The following is a 17,672-nucleotide window of genomic DNA, read 5'->3' as shown; positions in this document are numbered from 1 at the left end:
CGCACAGCTTAGCAACTCACTTGAACTTTCTCTAGTTATCCGCTGCGTGACGAGCAGTCGACTTCATATGCTCTGTCTTCTCTATATATACTGCGACAAACCGGATGGCTTAGACGCTATTCAACCTTTGTCAATCGGCTTCGAGCTGTAGCTGGGCCTGATGGAGACCCTCCGGCAGGAGTCATTTAAAAAGGTAACCGACTGGTAGGATGATACATGGTAGAATGCTAATCCCTTTTTGTAGCTGCGTGCTCCCTGTGTCGAGCTGAGCTCAGTCGGTCTTGGCTTCCGTGGACGTCAGAATAACCCCAGCGATGTTTTCCAAGCCCTCAGTCCGGTCTACAACGTCCTCGCCCAACTCGCCGATAAAGATGCTCTGGACGAGAAGCTAGCGGAATATGCCTTTTTCCCTCTCTCCCATATCTTCAACGAGACCCAGAGACTTCCTGCGCGGACATTGGAACTAGCTGTTAATTGCCTAGGGATTTTGATTGCGAAAGGATGGCGCCGACGCCTGTCCCCTCAATTGGGCAAGCAGCTCATAATACTGCTAACCTTGATCGTGGGCGGTGCGCCAAATCAAGCCAGTGGAGGCCAGTCTCTACATTCGCAGCCCGCGGAGCTGGGTATCGCTTGTTTCAATTGCTTCGCGGCTATATTCAATGTTTTGGAAGGGCCAGTGGCAGAGCAGACAATCTATCATGAGATCGGTACAGCCACTATCGTTGACCAGGCTGTGTACATTCTCCTCGAAGGAGTGTCAGATGGACCATCGGACGAATTCTGTGTGGCTGCAGCAGAGGCACTTCGGGCTCTGTTCGATCGTGTCACCGATCGAGTAGTTCTAGCCAGTATCATGCCGCGGACGGTGTCAGCTCTGACAAAGGTCTTGAAGCCGACGACTCAGATACGCCGCTCTTTCAGGGTACTCTCAATATGTCTACAGATTCTTACTAATTTACTCCGAAATGTCTTGAACGACCAAGTCGCGAGTTCAGTCACGGAAGAGCCGCACAAATCCCAGCAAGCGGACAACCAGCGAGCAGACGACAGGGTAGTCCTGGATGGATCTTGGTTGAAAGCGACGACTACGCAGATCCGGCTGGCTCTCGCAAACGTAATTCAGATAAGGCGCCATGAACGGCAGGAGGTGCAGGCTGCGCTTATGGACCTCTGCTCGATGGTCATAGAGGACTGTTCGGCTACGCTCCACGATTCGATACCTCTCATGGTAGAAACGATTGTCATTCTGTCCATATCAGAAGATCAATCACCCAATAACGCCTACACTACTCTGAAGCATCTTGCTACCACATATCCCGTTGTATTGGATACTCTCAAGGACTCGCTTCACACCTGGGTCACTGCCTTTCCAAGGACTATGCAAGGCAATGATGAGACGGCGAAGCAATGGGGAATCAAGCAGATATCCACTGCCTTCCAGGTACTTTCCCAGGTTCAGTCGGAATCTGATATTCTCACGAGTGCTCTCGCATCAGGCTTGTGCGATAGCGTTGCTGCTGCTGTCAACCAAGCCTCCAGGAATCCTCAGCCGGTGAATCAAGACGTGGTTGAGAACCTAAGCCTGGATGTGCTGCATCGAGACAATCGGTCATTGACATTTTCCTCTGTACTTCTGGGCCACCGCAGCCAGCAGCAGACTCTCAAGGATCTCCAATCGATGATTGTTCGTCTCAATAGCTCGGAGTCTGGAAGTGAGATTACCCGGTTCATCATCGGTCAAATGCACCGTGCCTCTGGAGATGCAGTGGTGGCTCCGTTCTGGTTGGCCCTGAACTTTTTAAAAACTGGTTCGCATCTCACGGGCATCCTCGACGATTTCATATCTCTGGATCACATAGAAATATCGGTCCAGAGTCTAAGCAGTAAGGCCATGATCGAGGAGCTATATTATTACTCGTTGCCTCTTCTAGACCAACCACTGGCGGAGACCTCCAGGGATTGGCGAATTTCTGCTCTCGCGCTGGAAGCGGTTGCTCTTCAAGCACAGCAACTCGGAGAGGCATTCCGCCCGGAGCTAATGGATGCGCTATATCCTGTTCTCCAGCTGCTCGCGTCAAACAACTCTAATCTTCAGAGGCATGCTATGGTATGTCTTGACATACTCACCAACTCTTGCAAGTACGAGGATACCAGCACCATGATCATTAAAAACGTCGACTATCTGGTGAACTCAGTGGGATTGAAACTGAATACCTTTGATGTCTCACCCTACCCGCCGCAAGTCCTCTTCATGATGGTGAAACTGTGTGGTGCTCGACTGATTCCCTATTTGGATGACTTGGTTGACTCAATGTTTGGTATTCTGGATATGTACCATGGATACCCCAGACTTGTGGAAACGATGTTCAAGACCTTGGCTGCCATCGTCGAGGAAGGCACAAAAGCCCCGTCACTCCTCGCAATTACCAATGGCGAGGCCAAGGCTGTTGATCATCGCAAGCGGCAATACCAGAGACTGCTTGTATCTACCCTGGCAGAGGATTTGGCTGCCCGTAGAACAAAGCGAGCCAAGTATATGGATGAAGACGTGGAAGACGATGAAGAAAGAGTGTCACATCCGAAACAACCCTGGAAAGCGGAGCCTGAGAAGGCCGAGAGCTTCGACGCTGACAACCTCTCTGATATATTGAACGAGGATGAATCCGAGGAGCCACTTCCTCCACCTCGAGAGCCGGAGGATGAGGAGAAGCCGCTCACTAAATCACACACGATTCTTCTACACATTGTCAAGTCGATACCCTCGCATCTGACTTCTCCTTCGCCTTACCTCCGCCGCTCCTTACTCTCCGTCCTAATTCAAGGCTTCCCAGCCCTGGCGCAGAACGAGAACAGCTTCCTTCCAGTCATAAATGATCTCTGGCCTGCTGTTGCTTCAAAGATCAGCTTTCCATATTCGTTATCCAGCGAGACGTCGTCGAACGCTCTCATGACGAGGGACCCGCCCACGCCGTCTACCAACGCTGTCAACAGCAGTGGCACACGCAGAATCGAGGATTTCGACTTCAAGGAAGAGACATTCGTAAGCACGGCCGCCTTGGAAGCCATAGGAGTCATGTGCAAGACAGCTGGCGACTTCATGGCATCTCGCGTCGAGGCCGAATTCCCTCGCTGGGAGCGAATCTATCGCCGCACATGGGACAAAGTGCGTCAAGACGCAGAGAAAGCACTCGAGCGACGCGCTGCTCACCAATCCAGCAACGCACACTCATCCGAGACACACACGCCACCAGAAACTCAACTCTCCCTACCACTTTCTCATTCTCTATCTTTAGTCATACCCGGCTCCAGCTCCGGTTCCACTGCTGGTGCTCGCGCCTTCACACCACACCATACCCTCTGGCGCGCCCTACTCTCCCTATTTGTCACCCTGCTCAACCACGTTCGTCTCCCGCTATCCATGGGTGACCAAATATGCGAGTTCCTAGCCGACTGGATAACCCTCTATGTCGGCCCGAACTACTACTCCCAATTCCATCTACAAGCTGCCGATTCAGCCTCGGATATACCCGCTGCGCAACGTGCCGAGCTGGAGCCCGTTGAGGCTGCCATTCAGGCCATGGAGACCTGGAATGCGGATCTGACTTGGTTCATCTTCCAGCGGCGAAAGGGCCCGGCAGTCGCGACGCTGAACAAAAGCAATGCGGGTGATGGCGCGCCTATGATCTGCGAGATTCCGGAGAACCCACTGGAATCTTGGTCTTTGCTGGCAAACCGGTTGAAATTCGCCCCAGTGGTGTTCTGATTTGTATGAACAGTGATCATATGTAGATGACTTACCCTACAGGAACAAATCTATGTGACGCCCCTATGAGTAAACTGCACCAAGACAACGCGTTCTGTCAGCCTGTGAGTAGTCTACAATGTGAGGTAGTCTACAATGGGATTATTCTACAATGGAAATTTCTAAAAGAGTGGAATATTGAGAAGAGATATTTGTCATTCATAGTGATGCAGCAATCAGATGAACCTCAAATCAACGAAAGTGTTGAAGACACGATTCGTGGGCACTTGTCAAGTGAATGAGTGTGAATTTAGTAATGACCAAAATTAGCGCATTGTGAAGAAAAAAGCAAGTTCCGAAGACATCCCGAACTTCGCAAATAGCCGAGTAGCCGATTTACCAATCTACTCGTCATCCTCGCTTTCCTCGTCATCGCTCTCAGCATTCTCGAGCCAGTCAAGGAAGGGCTCAGCAGCCTTGCGAACCTTCTTGCTGGTGGAGAGGTCGACGTACTTCTTGCTGGCCTTGGAACCCCATGCCTTCAGCACATCCTCGGAGACAAGATCGTGCTGGTAATAACCCAGGAGGACGGCGGGAACCAGAGAGATCAGCTCAGGGTGATCCTTGCCAAGAAAACGCTCGGTACCGCCGAGGAAGGCCTTCTCGTGGCGCTCAGAAGTGATCATCTTCTTCAGGAAAGCAGCGCGGGCGGGAATCTGCTTGACAATCTTCTCGTTGAAGATGGTCTGGGCAAGGACAGCAACAGTCTTGTGCTTGTTCTCAATGCCGAACTCCTTGGCCTTCATGTAGATATCGACGTCGCTAACGGCAGTGATGTCGCCCTTTTCAGATGCGGTCTCGAGAATCCAGCTGCCAAGCAAATCGTAGGCAGACGGTCCATCAGCCTCTCCGTCTTCATCGCCGTCCTCAAGGACGAGAGAACGCTTCAGGTCATCGGGAAGTTCCTTGGCACGAGCCTTGACGGCCTCCTCAGAAACGTCCACAGCCCATTCGTCGTCTTCAATGTCTTTCTCGGCCGCGAGGGCCTCAGCCTCGGCCTTAATACGGCGGGTGAGTTCATCGTCGCTGTTGGCTTCCAAAGCAAGATCCTCGCCTGAACCGTTGTCGGAGTTGCTATCTCCAGGGCTGACATCCTTGTCACCGTTGGCTCCCTCCTCGGCCTTCTTGTTCTTGCGAGCTCTTCTGGCGGCCTTGTCCTTCTTCCCTCCCTTGGTAGAAGCACGGTCGCGGATAATGAAGGTGCTCAGCTTCAAACGGGGATCAACATCGGTGCGCTGACCACAGGCCTTGCAGTCAAGGATGATCTTATCATCCTTGATGATGACATCCGTTTCAGGATTCTTACATTTCTTGCAAAGCACGAACTTGGAGATGAAGCCATCGAGGTAATCCTGAAGCTTGGCAGCATCGTGGGCGCCGTTGATAATCCAGCGATCATCGGTGGGCTTGGCGTTAGCCTGAGCACCGAGTTCAAATCCGAAGTACTTGATCACATAAGAGGGAGGACGGCTCAAAGACTGAGCGACAGAGTTCAGGTTGACGACCACAGTCTTGATACCGTTACCCTTGCCTTCAATCTTGGACTGGAGGCGCTCCATCTTGTAACGGTAGAAAGGATCGGTGACATCGCGACGAATGTTGACGGTAGCCATTTTGACGGTTGTTGAGGATGATTATTTTTTTTTTTTCACGAAACAGTGAGAACGAGCTGTTTGAAAGCGAAGCGGGAGGGATTATGAACCAGTGATATCTTGAAAAGACAAGACATGCGTAGCGAATTCCTCGACTTTTGAAAAGTATTGGACGGTGGAGAGTTAGAATCGTCCCAAGTAAACGATTTCACACAGCAGATAGAGCAAGCCTGGGGTTCAGCCACAGGACTTTGAATGTATACTACAAGGTTTCAGCTCGGAGCGAAACGTTTGCAGCTTGAGCGGCAGGTGGTGTTCGAAATCTCTGACGCAGGACGAATACATAGACAAGTTCGCGACCGACTCTTTTCTTTGAGTGGCTTTCTCCGGTAGTTGGGAAAGAAACCAACGGATGGTTCTACTGGGAGATGAGAGGCAACTAAAGTCAGACCTCAAACTCGTGGTGGCGGTCGGTTGACGAAAGGACCGTATCAAGAAACTAACCAGAGTGGCTTTTCGATCAAAACGAGAGCTGAAAAACTCGGATACGTTTAACAGCTGAAGCGTGTGGTTTCGACGAGATGACAGCGTTGGAAGCTGGTTGAATTCGATGATGCAGAAGATGCAGATGGATGAGTTGAGAGTGTGTGTGAGAGTGAGTGAGAAGACGAAGAAACCGAAACGAGGAAAGAAGTTTAAGGGCCAAACAGAAAGGCTCGGAGCCGAAGTGCCAAGACTCACTGAGAAAATTTCGGAGGGCTGACTCAGCACTGTTGCCTGCCCACTTTCGGAAGACCGGGATGCGTCTTTCGAGGGCACGTGTTCCTCCTCGTCTTGATGAATGGTCACATGATCAATGTCTTACTCTCCCCTCATTCAGAAACACAGGACGTTCCATCACTATAAGAGTACATGAAAGCAATATGTGGACTAAAGAGTAATTATATTAGGCCTCTGCATCATTTGTGGATTTGTTAACTACCAGTTGATGACTCTGTGGCAAAGCTGTTGTCTGTGGGTGTGTTACTCATCTATATCTGTATCAGCTATAGGGGTCATTGTACAGAATATAGATTGTTCCATTGAGATCAGTAAGCAGTTATTATGGATGATACTCAGTGTCAATGTAGCTCCAGAAACAGAAACTTACTTATGAAGAGCAAGTCTCATGGCTAAATCCAATCTCAATTGCTGAGTTAAACCTCACCGGGTGTCCCCACACGCTGCCAAACGTCATTTGATGCTTCCTCTGACTCTTCCCGAGAGCTCTGGATTAGACCACGGGAGAACCTATACCAGCGATTCCATATTGGTGGATTATTCGCACAAAGTTGTTTTGGGTAAGTGTGCTTCTACATGTACAACTCTTTGTTCTTTGGACTCGTTTGATCTCATATCAATTTCAAAGCCACTCCTGCCCCTCGCCGTTCTATCTGCCGCAAACTTCTGGCTCCTGGCCATATGCTGACAACGGCAATAGAAAATGCCTTTAGATCTATCAGTATACCTGGTCACAGATTCGACCCCAGCCATTCTTAAAGGCCGGGATCTGTGCACTGTGGTAGAAGAAGCCTTGAAAGGAGGTCAGTCAATGTCACACTTGTCTCGCACACTGACGTCTTGTGCTAATGTGTGGCATCAGGTGTGACTATTGTGCAATATAGAGACAAAGCGAGCGACACAGGGGACTTGATCCAAACGGCTAAAAAGCTGCACAAGATCACCAAAGCTTATGGGGTCCCACTGTTGATCAACGATCGCGTAGATGTCGCCCTCGCTGTTGGAGCAGAAGGCGTCCACCTTGGGCAAGACGATATGTGTACGACCCGTGGCCTCAGGTGACCGCTACTGATCCTTACTGATACGGTTTGGTACAGACATCGAGGAGGCGAAAAATCTGCTTCCCGAAGATGCTATCATCGGAATCAGTGCGTCTTCAGTCGAAGAGGCCCAGCGAGCCATCGAGGCGGGTGCCGATTACCTGGGTATCGGAACCATGTTCGCAACGCCGACGTAAGTTGCCATTTGGACGGATGATCTATGGATGACCTTGCCGTGATTTAATCTGACTTGCCAGTAAAACAAATACAAAACACATCCTCGGAACAGCAGGCACTCAGGGGGTCCTTGACGCTATTTCCGACTCGGGTCGAAATGTCGGGACAGTCGCTATCGGCGGTATCAACCTTTCGAACGTCCAGAGGGTGATGTACCAGTCCAAAGCGCCCAGGAAGGGACTGGACGGCGTCGCTATCGTCAGTGCCATCATGGCAGCTGACGACCCGCGCGCTGCGGCCGAGGAATTTGTCAAACGGATCAACAGCCCACCTAGGTTCGCATGGGAACCCAAGGCACCTCGACCGAATGAAGCTGCAGCATTGGTCGAAGAGGTCCCTCAAATCGTTCAGAAGATGGTCAAGGCACACCCTTTGGTCCATAACATGATTAACTACGTTGTGGCCAATTTTGTTGCCAATGTGGCTCTCTCGATGTACGTCCGCATTTGGATCATTGTTGATTTGTCTAACTGGCTTCCAGGGGTGCTTCCCCGATCATGTCCCCATACGGCGAAGAAGCGGTCGACCTGGCCAAATTCGACGGCGCTCTTGTCATCAACATGGGTACCTTGTCGCGCGAAAGTGTACCAAACTACCTCCAAGCGATCAAATCATACAACGAGCGCGGAAACCCTGTGGTCTACGACCCCGTCGGCGCTGCGGCGACCCAGGTCCGGCGCGGGGCAGTCAAGGAGCTTATGAGGGGGGGCTACTTTGATCTTATCAAGGGAAACGAGGGAGAAATCAGACAGGTATCAGGAAGCAGCAATGCAGTCCAGCGCGGTGTGGACAGTGGACCAAGCACTCTTGACGGACAAGAGAAGGCTAGATTGGCCCGCGACCTAGCCAGAAGAGAGCGTACGCTGCACCGTTCTTCAAGCGAGATCCAGTTGCTAACCCTGACAGGAAACGTCGTCCTTATKACTGGCGCTGTCGACTATCTAAGCGATGGCGAGCGTGTGATCGCAGTCGAGAATGGTCATGAATTCCTTGGACAAGTCACCGGCGTACGTCCAATACTCTCGTTTCTTCAATCTCTTGCTAACGCGTCATACAGACTGGCTGTGCCGTGGGAACGGTATCCGGCTGCTTCCTGGCTGCACACCCCTCCGACAAGCTCCTGGCTGTTCTGTCAGGTATCCTCATGTATGAAATTGCGGCGGAGAACGCCGCGTCAAAGGACTATGTCCGGGGACCGGGAAGCTTCGTCCCGGCTTTCCTGGACGAGCTCTATGCCATCCGACAAGCAGCTCTAAAGGGTGACGACAGCTGGTTCTCAGGACGGGCAAAGCTTCACGATATCAAACTATAGCAAGAACAGATAGTGTATATAGATGTATACCCGTTAATAAAAGCTGTGATATTTGCTATACAATTCAGCTGACTTACTCTATAACTACCTGGGAACTATTCGTGTTGAAGCCTGATTTCTCGGGCGAAAAACTTCCCCGCACTAGTCCGGATTCCCCCGCCATCTTCCTCCGCAGCAACCGTTATCGGCCTTTACTTCTCTACTTTTTTTTAACTTATTTCATGATTTTACCACCCGGACTCATAAATCAATTGACATTCTTAACCATCCACTAGCGAAGAAACTCGAGGAGCAGACTAAGCAATCACAATGGCAGCCATCTCACGAGCCTGCCGGATCCGTACGTTCTCCTCGTCCCAACCGACATTCTGAAATGCTAACCACAGGGTACTGTACACAGGCAACCCGGCCTTATTGTACGCCTTCCCCAGATAATCAGAATAACCTCGTACTCACAGTACAAACAGCATCTGCGACCTCCAGGAGAAATTTCGCGCCATCTACGAGTTCCCGAAACTGTACGCCTAGCCTACACCCCCTCCTCCACACGCGAAATGAAACTGACGACGAACAGCATAACAACAACCACCAAACTCCTCAAAGCCTCCTCAGCACTTAACATCCCCGTCTACGTCACAACGCAGAACCGCCCCCGACTAGGCGACATCGTCTCCGAGCTCCAGCCCTACCTCTCTACACCGCTTGTGCGCGCCAACATCGATAAGACGCTTTTCTCGATGATCACGCCGGAACTCGATGCGCTGCTTCCGAACGCGAAGGGCGGGGAGATGCCGCTGGATGTTATCATTGTGGGAATTGAGACGCATATCTGCATTACGCAGACGACGCTGGATCTGCTGGAGCGCGGGCACCGGGTGTATGTGATTGTGGATGGGGTGAGTAGTATGAATAAGGAGGAGAGGGGGGTGGCGCTTGCGCGGCTGCGGGATGCTGGGGCGATCGTGACGAGCAGTGAGGGGATTTTGTTTGAGATTATGGGGGATGCGGGCAGGCCGGAGTTCAAGGCTGTTAGTGGGTTGGTGAGGGAGATGAAAGAGGAGACGAGGGAGGCGATGGAGGTGTTTTCGAAGATTTGAGCTTTTCGTTTTTCCTGTCGTGTCTGGACATGTGGATGGATGGACAAGACCGGAGGTGACACTGCAGGTGCTTAAAGATATATAATTGATTGCTAGTACGGTTGATCATTTTGTCTACATACGGGACCTCACATTCATTCTCCAAAACGCCAGTTCCCTTCGTCCATTCCTGATATAGTTCATTTAGGCATTGTTACAACACGTTTAGGCGGCTGAGGTGAATTAAGCCAGCCAAACGCAGAAGCCCCGCCGATAGGATTCGGAGCCCACTGTTTGCCGGTCCGGCTTTCGTCTGGGGACGCTCGGGACGACGTCGGCTGAGGCGACGCCGAAGCCGCCCCCGCATCAGTACCGGCACCGCTTGACGCTGTTGGCGCTCGTGTAGAAGGCTTGGTCGGCCTTAGAACTTTCATCGTACGGCCCCGAGATGGCTTGCTCGTGCCGGACGATGCCGGGTCCATTTTGGTATCTCGTCTCCATGCACTCCAGACACCTGCCGTTTCAGGCTTGGCGGCTTCATTGGCCTGAAATTCGATCGTCGAGGTGGACTTGCCTGGGTCTTCCTGAGCTTCAGTCACCGGGGATACGTCGTGAGAACCCGATGAATGTGTCTTTTGACTTTCATCTGGCTCTTCGGTGGAGGCTCTTGCGGTGGTTGACGCAGAGGTAGATCGTCGCGATCGACTCGGCTCTCCGATGATCCCGACTCCGGAATCACTGCGCACATCTGTCGGCCCCTTTTCAAAAGCCTGCCTTGTTGACCGTTCAAGGCGCGAGCAATCTGATGCAGTGCAGAGAGACTTGAACACAGAGTCATCCTCTGGCCGCACAAGGGGAATGGAAATCTTGTTCCTTTCGTCATCTACCATGATGATCTTGTCCTGAGAGAACAAAATGTCCGCATTATGCGAGCGGAGCACATCACTTCCGAGGATAATCTGAATGGAATGATCGTTGAGTGCCACATCCCGAACGAGAAAGCGGATGGTGAGAGTAGGAAGCTGAGGAACCGGGCTGTTGGGACGAGACGAGGCCTGGTGAACGCTGGCCTCCGGGAGATACATCGGAAGCTTTATGAACCGTACGCCATCCTCCAGGGTTACAAGATCTTCCAAGCCGAGCTTCTGCACCATCGGATACCCAAGCGTCGAGGCATACGATCCTGAACAAGCAGCAGCATACAGAAGCGAGTCATTCGAAAAATTGGTCGTCAACCAACATCGAATGACACACGGCACAGGGCCAAGGAGGAATAGACCTGGCGGGGGTATCACAGGAGAGCCGCCGACGGATGAGCCCATTATGCGGCTCGTCGTCTCCAGTCCTAGACTATTCGTCCGAGCCGAGTGAAGTGAATGCCCGGAAGAGCTCTGTCGGCCATCAGACCGGTGGGACAGTGAGCGTTCGGTGAGTGGATGGCTTCCCATGCCGCTCCCCGTCCTCAGCGGCAGCTCGCTGGTAGATCGGCTGGCTTGTCCATAGTAACCATGAATAGCACTTTCATCGAACCGAACACTGTTCGCTCGGGACGTCCCTCTTCTCGGCTCGTCTTCGCTCTCGAGACCCATTGTATTAGCCATTCCGTGGTGCTGGCCCTGATCGAACGCTTTAAAAGCGTCAGCGGCGGCGTGAAAGACGGGCTCTTGAAGTAAAAGAGTTAATATCTATGGTACCCTGAGCATAGAAGGCGAGAAACACACCTGTTGAAATGGTACCCCCGATAGAAGTAGGAAACGGTGACAAAGGACCCCAAACACTTCTCAGCTTCGCATCCTCATCCCTCCGTCTTTCCAGTCGTGCAATCCGCTCCGCCTGCTCAAATTGTGCAGCGTGAAGTTCCTTCAACTCCTCAAAGACGCGCCAAATGTCGTCGCGCGAAGCAAAAGGATACTGAGCGTCCATGTCCACGGAGATGGAAACCGGAATGAAGAGGGCTTGACGAGCGGCGAAAGTCGACAGACGGTTCAAGCAGAGAAGAAAAGACCGAATCCTACAATCACAAGCTCGCTTGCCCACGCCAAAGCTTCGTATGTCGTTTCTGCAATACTGCTCGGTTGCCGATCTTGTGTCCAGGTAGTGTCAACCGGCAGCTCGCTTAATCCTCGGACACCTCCTCCCTTGTATGCTGTGAGACGGCCGTAAGGCCGTCCACCTAGTTGCTAGTATCTGATTTTCGTGTACCGCTTGTCAGAACATGCAGTTTTGGTCAAGGGCTCTGTACGGTATAGGCGGATCGTAACGTGGTCAAGTGGGCGGCGTGAAGTCCGACAGAAAAGAGACAGCGGAAGGGATACTGTGTAGGCAACGGCACAGTCAAAGTTAAGCAATTAGCAGAGTAAGTCTCGAAAGGCCTTTGATTCTATTGAGAGACGGTTAGAGCGAGTTGGTCGATTTTTCACGAATGGGATCTACGGTTGAATTGGGGTTTTTCGTAGGCAGAACAGGGCAGTTGGGCGTTGGAGAGAATCGCGTGTGTTTGCAGCGAGCGCTAGGGATTCGCAAGAAAGGAAGCTATAGAGGACTTCGAGAATCTCGAATGATGATATACAGATTTTATCTCGAGAGAGATATGCGTATTAGAACACGAGGTTTGTTATGGATAGAAGACTGATGATGACGGAGTAACGAAGCAAAGGGACGTGGGCAGTGAGGGGATCATAAGTCCGCCATCCATCACTTAAACCGGCAACGATCTAGACCGCTTTTATACTCCTACAGCGGGCACAGCCCATACCTGTACTTCTGACATTTGATCAGAATTATATGACCTATCATTGCTATCGGAACGTTTATATATATATGATAAAGTGCCTTTCTACTGATCCTGCCAGCTCGTGTAAGGTGAATTACCGGATCTGATTCCAGGAGCTCATTGCACCACATCATTTGGGAGCTTCCGTCCACCCGGGAAAGACCATCTCGAGTGCCTCCGGGGCTTGATCCGGCCACTTGGCTCTGATAGTCTTCATTACTTCCTCATACATGAGTCGATACCCGTCGCTGGTCAAATGCAATCCTGTAACATGTCAAGATCAGCACGAGGCGCCACATGAAGGCAATCTGGGATCGAACCATCCGTGAAGAACCTCTGGAGCTTCTCATTGTTAGGGGCGTCTCTTGACCCGATCAACGGTTCTCCCTCTTTCCAACCTGCCGCAGTCATGAAAGCAGTCCAGAGATCTACCACTGCAACCCCTAACGAGGCGGCGACCTCGCGGGCGGCCTCCGAATACAGCTTCGTCTGCTTGACTGTCCTGCTGGGATGAGGTGTGTTCTTTGCGATATCGAATTCTTCCAGTTGGTATTCATTCACCGGTGGCGTGGTCAGGATCAGTATCCTTGGGTTCTGAGCAACTGTCGCTGGGTGCTGGATGATCTTCTTCAGGTTCTCTTTGTAAGTCTCCACTGGGACGTGCTGGTAGTGTCCAGGGACGGCCGCATCATTTGCTCCGAAGAATATTGTCTAGAATGATCAGAGCCACGCCTGCGACTTCAGCGAGTAGGGCGGCATACCATAAACCGAACTGTAGCCGTCTCTCGTTTGGGGAAGAACTTGGGAAAAACTTTGACCGCATGCGCGGTGGTATAGCCACTATGGAGGGTTCAGTACACTCATCTATGCGCGCGGCAAGTTGCCAAACACATACCCGAACCCACGATTGATTACATCCAAGCGGCGGCTGTAGGCTGTAAAGAATTAGTATCGACAATCCACTCAAGTAACATGCCATATAGACTGGGAGAGTGTTACCGTCCTGCAGAGCGGCATGAAAACCAAATCCCATGCTCTGGTCAGAAGACATTTGCGTAATCGAGTCTCCAAATAGGACGAACTGGTCGTATGGCTTATACAAGGCCTCCTCGGCCGATTGGGCCTCTCCGTTAGACATGATGAAGACAAACAGACACGCAGACAATCAGATCAGATTCAAATCAAGTCACTAGAAACCAATCAGGTAGCACACAGTTCCTCGTTTGCGACAGTTGTTCCTCACGAGGACGAGGCACCTCTTATGGCCAACGGTGGGGTTGAATCTCGATGGATCTCGGCCGCTTATCGGCTAGTCTGGCTAAATTGATTGAACCGTAGCTTAGCTGGAGAACTACGCTCTATTGGATACGGACCATCGGAGACAGTTTGGGGTCAAACTGTCATGCCTTTCGTGGACTTAAAGCTCGATGCTTATTGGTCTCGGCAAAAAGGTGTTCCCAGGGATTATCCACCAACAGCGTTGTTCCATTTTGTATACATTTCTTGGGTTCATGCTTCAGATGAACCGATCTGTGCGCTTTTACAAATATTCTCTACTTATTCTACAGCCCTTCTATCAATTAGTCTTTTTCACTTCAAACACTCGCAGTTTGTTTCTTATAGGTTATGCTCCTTGCAATACGAATTGTGCTCTTTTGCTGATATATTTTTTTAGTATATTCATGCCAGATCGTATAATTCGCCTCGATTACGCACAAGTCCTTGATATGCATCAGAGCAACAACATGATCCAGGTACAACTTTGTGGATTAGCTGACAAAAAGATCGGAAATATGTACATAATGGCTCAGACCTCCTTTCTCTTCGACTGATATCCATTCGTCAATGCAACAGCTGTAGATGAACAGAGGAATCCTTAAGAAGCATTACGCCATTTCTTGCCCATCACATGGAGCAGAACGGTGAAAAGAAAGCTAAAGACAAAGAGTAGAGAACTGGTGACCGCAGAACTAGCCGCGACACCAACATTAGTGAACATGTCGGGGAACCTATCCACAAATTAGCCATCACCCGGAGAGTATGACTGCATGTCCAGCAGCATGGAGACAGGAATCTTACCAGAACGGACCGATGAAGCCCCACATCTGCCGAACGAACGTGATAAACACTCCAACACTGCCCGAGTCCTGAGGATAATTGTCAACAGCATAGGTAATAGCCGTCGTCGTCACCAGCTGATTGCCAAAAGCCGCAATGGCAGTGCCAATAATAGGAGAGACAACCCAGTGGCCTTCAGGCGCCTGCTGCGTGCAGACAAGGAAGACGATTACACCGACGATTGTCAGAATGACACCGGGGTAGGTGAGCCAGAGGCGATACTCGGGTTCGGGTCTCCTTTGGATACGACGAGCCCGGTGGTTCATCCAAAAGTCTGATAGAGAGCCACCAACTTGTTCTCCGAGAATCGAACCAATGATCACACCAAGGAATTGAAGACCGAGTTGCTCGGCATTGAGGCCAAACTTCAGTTGCAAAAGCTGAGGGACTTCCACGGTAATAAGGACGCTTCCGAACAAGAAGACCATGGAATATACGATTGCGGGGATAAACACGCGGCCGTGCTTCACCAGGGTCAGAGGGTGATAGAACTCGCTGAGTCTCAGAGGAGTAGGATCGATCCGGCGGAAGGACAAGTATTGACTTTTGAAGTCCGCAGACAGACTTTCCGCACCGCCGCCGAGGTAGAGGGTTTCGGGACCAAAGAACAGATAGAGAATAAACTGAACGCCATTGACGATAGCGAGGACCCAGTAGATCCAGCGATATCCTACACGATAGGCGACGAATCCAAAGATAAGCGGTCCTGTTGGCGCATTAGCGAAGTCCACCTACCTCCGAAGTGATTAACGCACCGACAGGGACACCCAGGGTGACCATCAAGGTCCAAACGCCCATGTACTTGGCTCTCTCCTTCTTGAAGAAGGTTTCCGTCACAACAGCACTTCCAATCGCTGCAGCAGGCGAGATGAAAAAGGCTACCAAGGCTCTGCACGCAGCCATGGACCCATATGTAGGACTCTTGGCACAGCCAACATTACAGACCAAGCTGAGAATCAGAGACAGGAGGAAAATGGGTCGACGGCCAAACCGGTTGGACAATGGCTTCCAGAACAAAGGGGCTCCACCCAGAATTGCAATCTGAAGAGACGTGAGATAACTGGCGCTCTGCACGGATATTCCGAATTCAATGGCAATGTCTTCGTACGCTGGTGTAATGGACGCCGCTGTCAGGGTTGCCATGCAAGCGTGGAATGCCACAAGGACTAGGTTGAGTACTTTCTATGGAAAGGAGGCACAGGTCAGTCATTGACAGAGTGACGGAAAGATGGGCAAACGCATGTCTACCTTCCAGAGAGGCCAGTTGTATGGATCGGCATTTGACGGACTTGGAAGAGGATCCAGGTCAAGAGTTCCATGGCGTTGAATCAAGTATTCTTTGTGAGATACCGACAGACTGGCAGCGACAATCTCTGCCTCTGTAGCATGGACGTCATCAGCTTTCTCGAGACACTCGCTGTCCGTCTTCTCTGAGTGAAGAACATCCTTGGTGTCTGGGGCTGACGGCGGGCGAACCTCCTCCGCCATTTCGATGGAGGGCATGGTATCTCTGTCTTACAGGGTGAGAACTTGAAAGATTGATGTTTGGGGCAAGGGGAGGTATAGTAAGATGGGTCGAGACTAGTCTATCCCAGACGGAGGAAGATCATGCGTTTATACTGGCCCCAGAGTAGATGGGGTACGCTACTTGAAGGATCCAGATGAGACTATAAGCGAGCATGAGTCGTGGGGACCATTCATTGCTTTGAAATCCGGGGTTGAGGAAATATGGCTCTCTGTCTGGACTATGGACTATCGACATCCAGAGGCGACCCATCATCTCACCGGAGCATAGCAGACTAGGGGCATTCGTGGAGAGGTTTGTGGGGATGACTCCCACAGATATCAGGGGGGAAATGAGCTCCGGGAGCATCTGGTTTCTATCGAGCTGGTGGCAAATAGCCAATTATCGTCTTGAGTCGACTCTGTTGGGTCAAGTAACAAGCTCGATCTGAGGCCAGACTGCTTTATGTGGGACTTGAGCTCAGGAGTCTTCCTTGGTTGGTAATCCCCACAGAGACACCGAATAGCTATCTACATAGACTGTGTTCGAAGTTCGAGCGCGTATGTTTCAGTGATTCTGGGAGTCTTTGAGACTCGGAGATACCAGTTTGTCCCGCTAGCGAGCTTAGTGACCCACTTGGAATATGGGGTAGAATTTTTGATCTGGGGTATGTGATGGCCACTGATAAAGTCCTATTTCATCTTGACTCCTGCCTGACTGTTGATTATTGACAGAGAAAGAGTTTGAAAAACTGCGTCGCACCTCCAAGTGGCCGTCATGAAGCATTGCTAAGCTTCACCTCAGTTGCCACGAAGCTTGTAACTCCGACTCGGCTTTCTGTTTCAAGTCATTTGGGCCGAGTGTTCAAGCCTTTGCCAAGGATCGTGCGGCCAGGGAGGTGACGTACGCACTACACAGTACGCTCCTAGGTCCGAAGGCTCATTGTGGTGTTCTCGTCCACGGAAATGTTCCTTCAGTCCATGGCTCAACGACTGGTACCTGAAGTTGAAGTAAGTATTGTACGATTTCGAGCTGCAGCATCGGAAAGGTGGAACTCATACAATGAATTCGAGGGCTAAACGCCTGAGTCTGGGAGTTTCTACGGAATAAGAGGACTGGGATTATTATTGTGGGGTGTGGGGAGGACCGTTTTCTCTGCCTTTAAGCCTTGCGGACAGTCACAAGTCGCCAGATTTGCTACAGGAGGCTCCGTACAGAGTTATTGACAGTCATGAACCCATGATTTTTAGAACTAAATACCTGCAAAACGGTCAATCACAGTGGTATAGTCTTCATACTTGAATCTACGATGTCTTCACTAGTGTCGGCATAGCTGTTTACGTGATGACTTATTCTACACGGTTCATATTATAAGTGAGGGCCTGAGACTGCAATGAGGAGAGCGTGTGACAGTAAATTAATATTACGGCTATCT

At 51.0% G+C, this 17,672-nt stretch overlaps 7 protein-coding genes across 7 annotated transcripts; 3 read left to right on the top strand and 4 right to left on the bottom strand.

Annotated features, from left to right (window-relative positions):
- Positions 1–160: 160 nt before the first annotated feature.
- On the top strand, positions 161–3,766 carry Asppvi_007499 (uncharacterized protein; the record flags this gene model as incomplete). Its single annotated transcript, XM_043303386.1, has 2 exons — positions 161–193; positions 245–3,766. The coding sequence occupies 2 exons, from the start codon at positions 161–163 to the stop codon at positions 3,764–3,766; spliced, it is 3,555 nt and encodes a 1,184-aa protein (XP_043159321.1).
- Positions 3,767–4,149: 383 nt separating this feature from the next.
- Positions 4,150–5,418, bottom strand: Asppvi_007498 (translation initiation factor eIF5; the record flags this gene model as incomplete). Its single annotated transcript, XM_043303385.1, has 1 exon — positions 4,150–5,418. The coding sequence occupies one exon, from the start codon at positions 5,416–5,418 to the stop codon at positions 4,150–4,152; it is 1,269 nt and encodes a 422-aa protein (XP_043159320.1).
- A 1,462-nt stretch (positions 5,419–6,880) lies between these two features.
- Positions 6,881–8,766, top strand: Asppvi_007497 (bifunctional hydroxyethylthiazole kinase/thiamine-phosphate diphosphorylase; the record flags this gene model as incomplete). The annotated part of the gene is made up of 7 exons (XM_043303384.1): positions 6,881–6,980; positions 7,040–7,216; positions 7,275–7,410; positions 7,475–7,888; positions 7,936–8,312; positions 8,361–8,461; positions 8,512–8,766. 7 exons carry the CDS (start codon positions 6,881–6,883, stop codon positions 8,764–8,766), a joined length of 1,560 nt encoding a protein of 519 aa, XP_043159319.1.
- A 309-nt stretch (positions 8,767–9,075) lies between these two features.
- On the top strand, positions 9,076–9,863 carry Asppvi_007496 (putative isochorismatase family hydrolase; the record flags this gene model as incomplete). The annotated part of the gene is made up of 4 exons (XM_043303383.1): positions 9,076–9,106; positions 9,167–9,182; positions 9,234–9,284; positions 9,341–9,863. 4 exons carry the CDS (start codon positions 9,076–9,078, stop codon positions 9,861–9,863), a joined length of 621 nt encoding a protein of 206 aa, XP_043159318.1.
- A 179-nt stretch (positions 9,864–10,042) lies between these two features.
- Positions 10,043–11,765, bottom strand: Asppvi_007495 (uncharacterized protein; the record flags this gene model as incomplete). Its single annotated transcript, XM_043303382.1, has 2 exons — positions 10,043–11,505; positions 11,564–11,765. 2 exons carry the CDS (start codon positions 11,763–11,765, stop codon positions 10,043–10,045), a joined length of 1,665 nt encoding a protein of 554 aa, XP_043159317.1.
- Positions 11,766–12,745: 980 nt separating this feature from the next.
- On the bottom strand, positions 12,746–13,753 carry Asppvi_007494 (SGNH/GDSL hydrolase family protein; the record flags this gene model as incomplete). The annotated part of the gene is made up of 5 exons (XM_043303381.1): positions 12,746–12,879; positions 12,936–13,326; positions 13,377–13,455; positions 13,511–13,550; positions 13,615–13,753. The coding sequence occupies 5 exons, from the start codon at positions 13,751–13,753 to the stop codon at positions 12,746–12,748; spliced, it is 783 nt and encodes a 260-aa protein (XP_043159316.1).
- Positions 13,754–14,491: 738 nt separating this feature from the next.
- On the bottom strand, positions 14,492–16,221 carry Asppvi_007493 (putative MFS transporter; the record flags this gene model as incomplete). Its single annotated transcript, XM_043303380.1, has 4 exons — positions 14,492–14,624; positions 14,695–15,439; positions 15,489–15,915; positions 15,982–16,221. The coding sequence occupies 4 exons, from the start codon at positions 16,219–16,221 to the stop codon at positions 14,492–14,494; spliced, it is 1,545 nt and encodes a 514-aa protein (XP_043159315.1).
- Positions 16,222–17,672: the final 1,451 nt, after the last annotated feature.

The sequence above is a fragment of the Aspergillus pseudoviridinutans genome (genome assembly GCF_018340605.1).
Source record: "Aspergillus pseudoviridinutans IFM 55266 DNA, scaffold_5, whole genome shotgun sequence".
Classification (NCBI taxonomy): Eukaryota; Fungi; Ascomycota; class Eurotiomycetes; order Eurotiales; family Aspergillaceae; genus Aspergillus; species Aspergillus pseudoviridinutans.
Note: the sequence above shows the minus strand (reverse complement) of the source record. Positions and strands in the feature narration are given on the sequence as shown.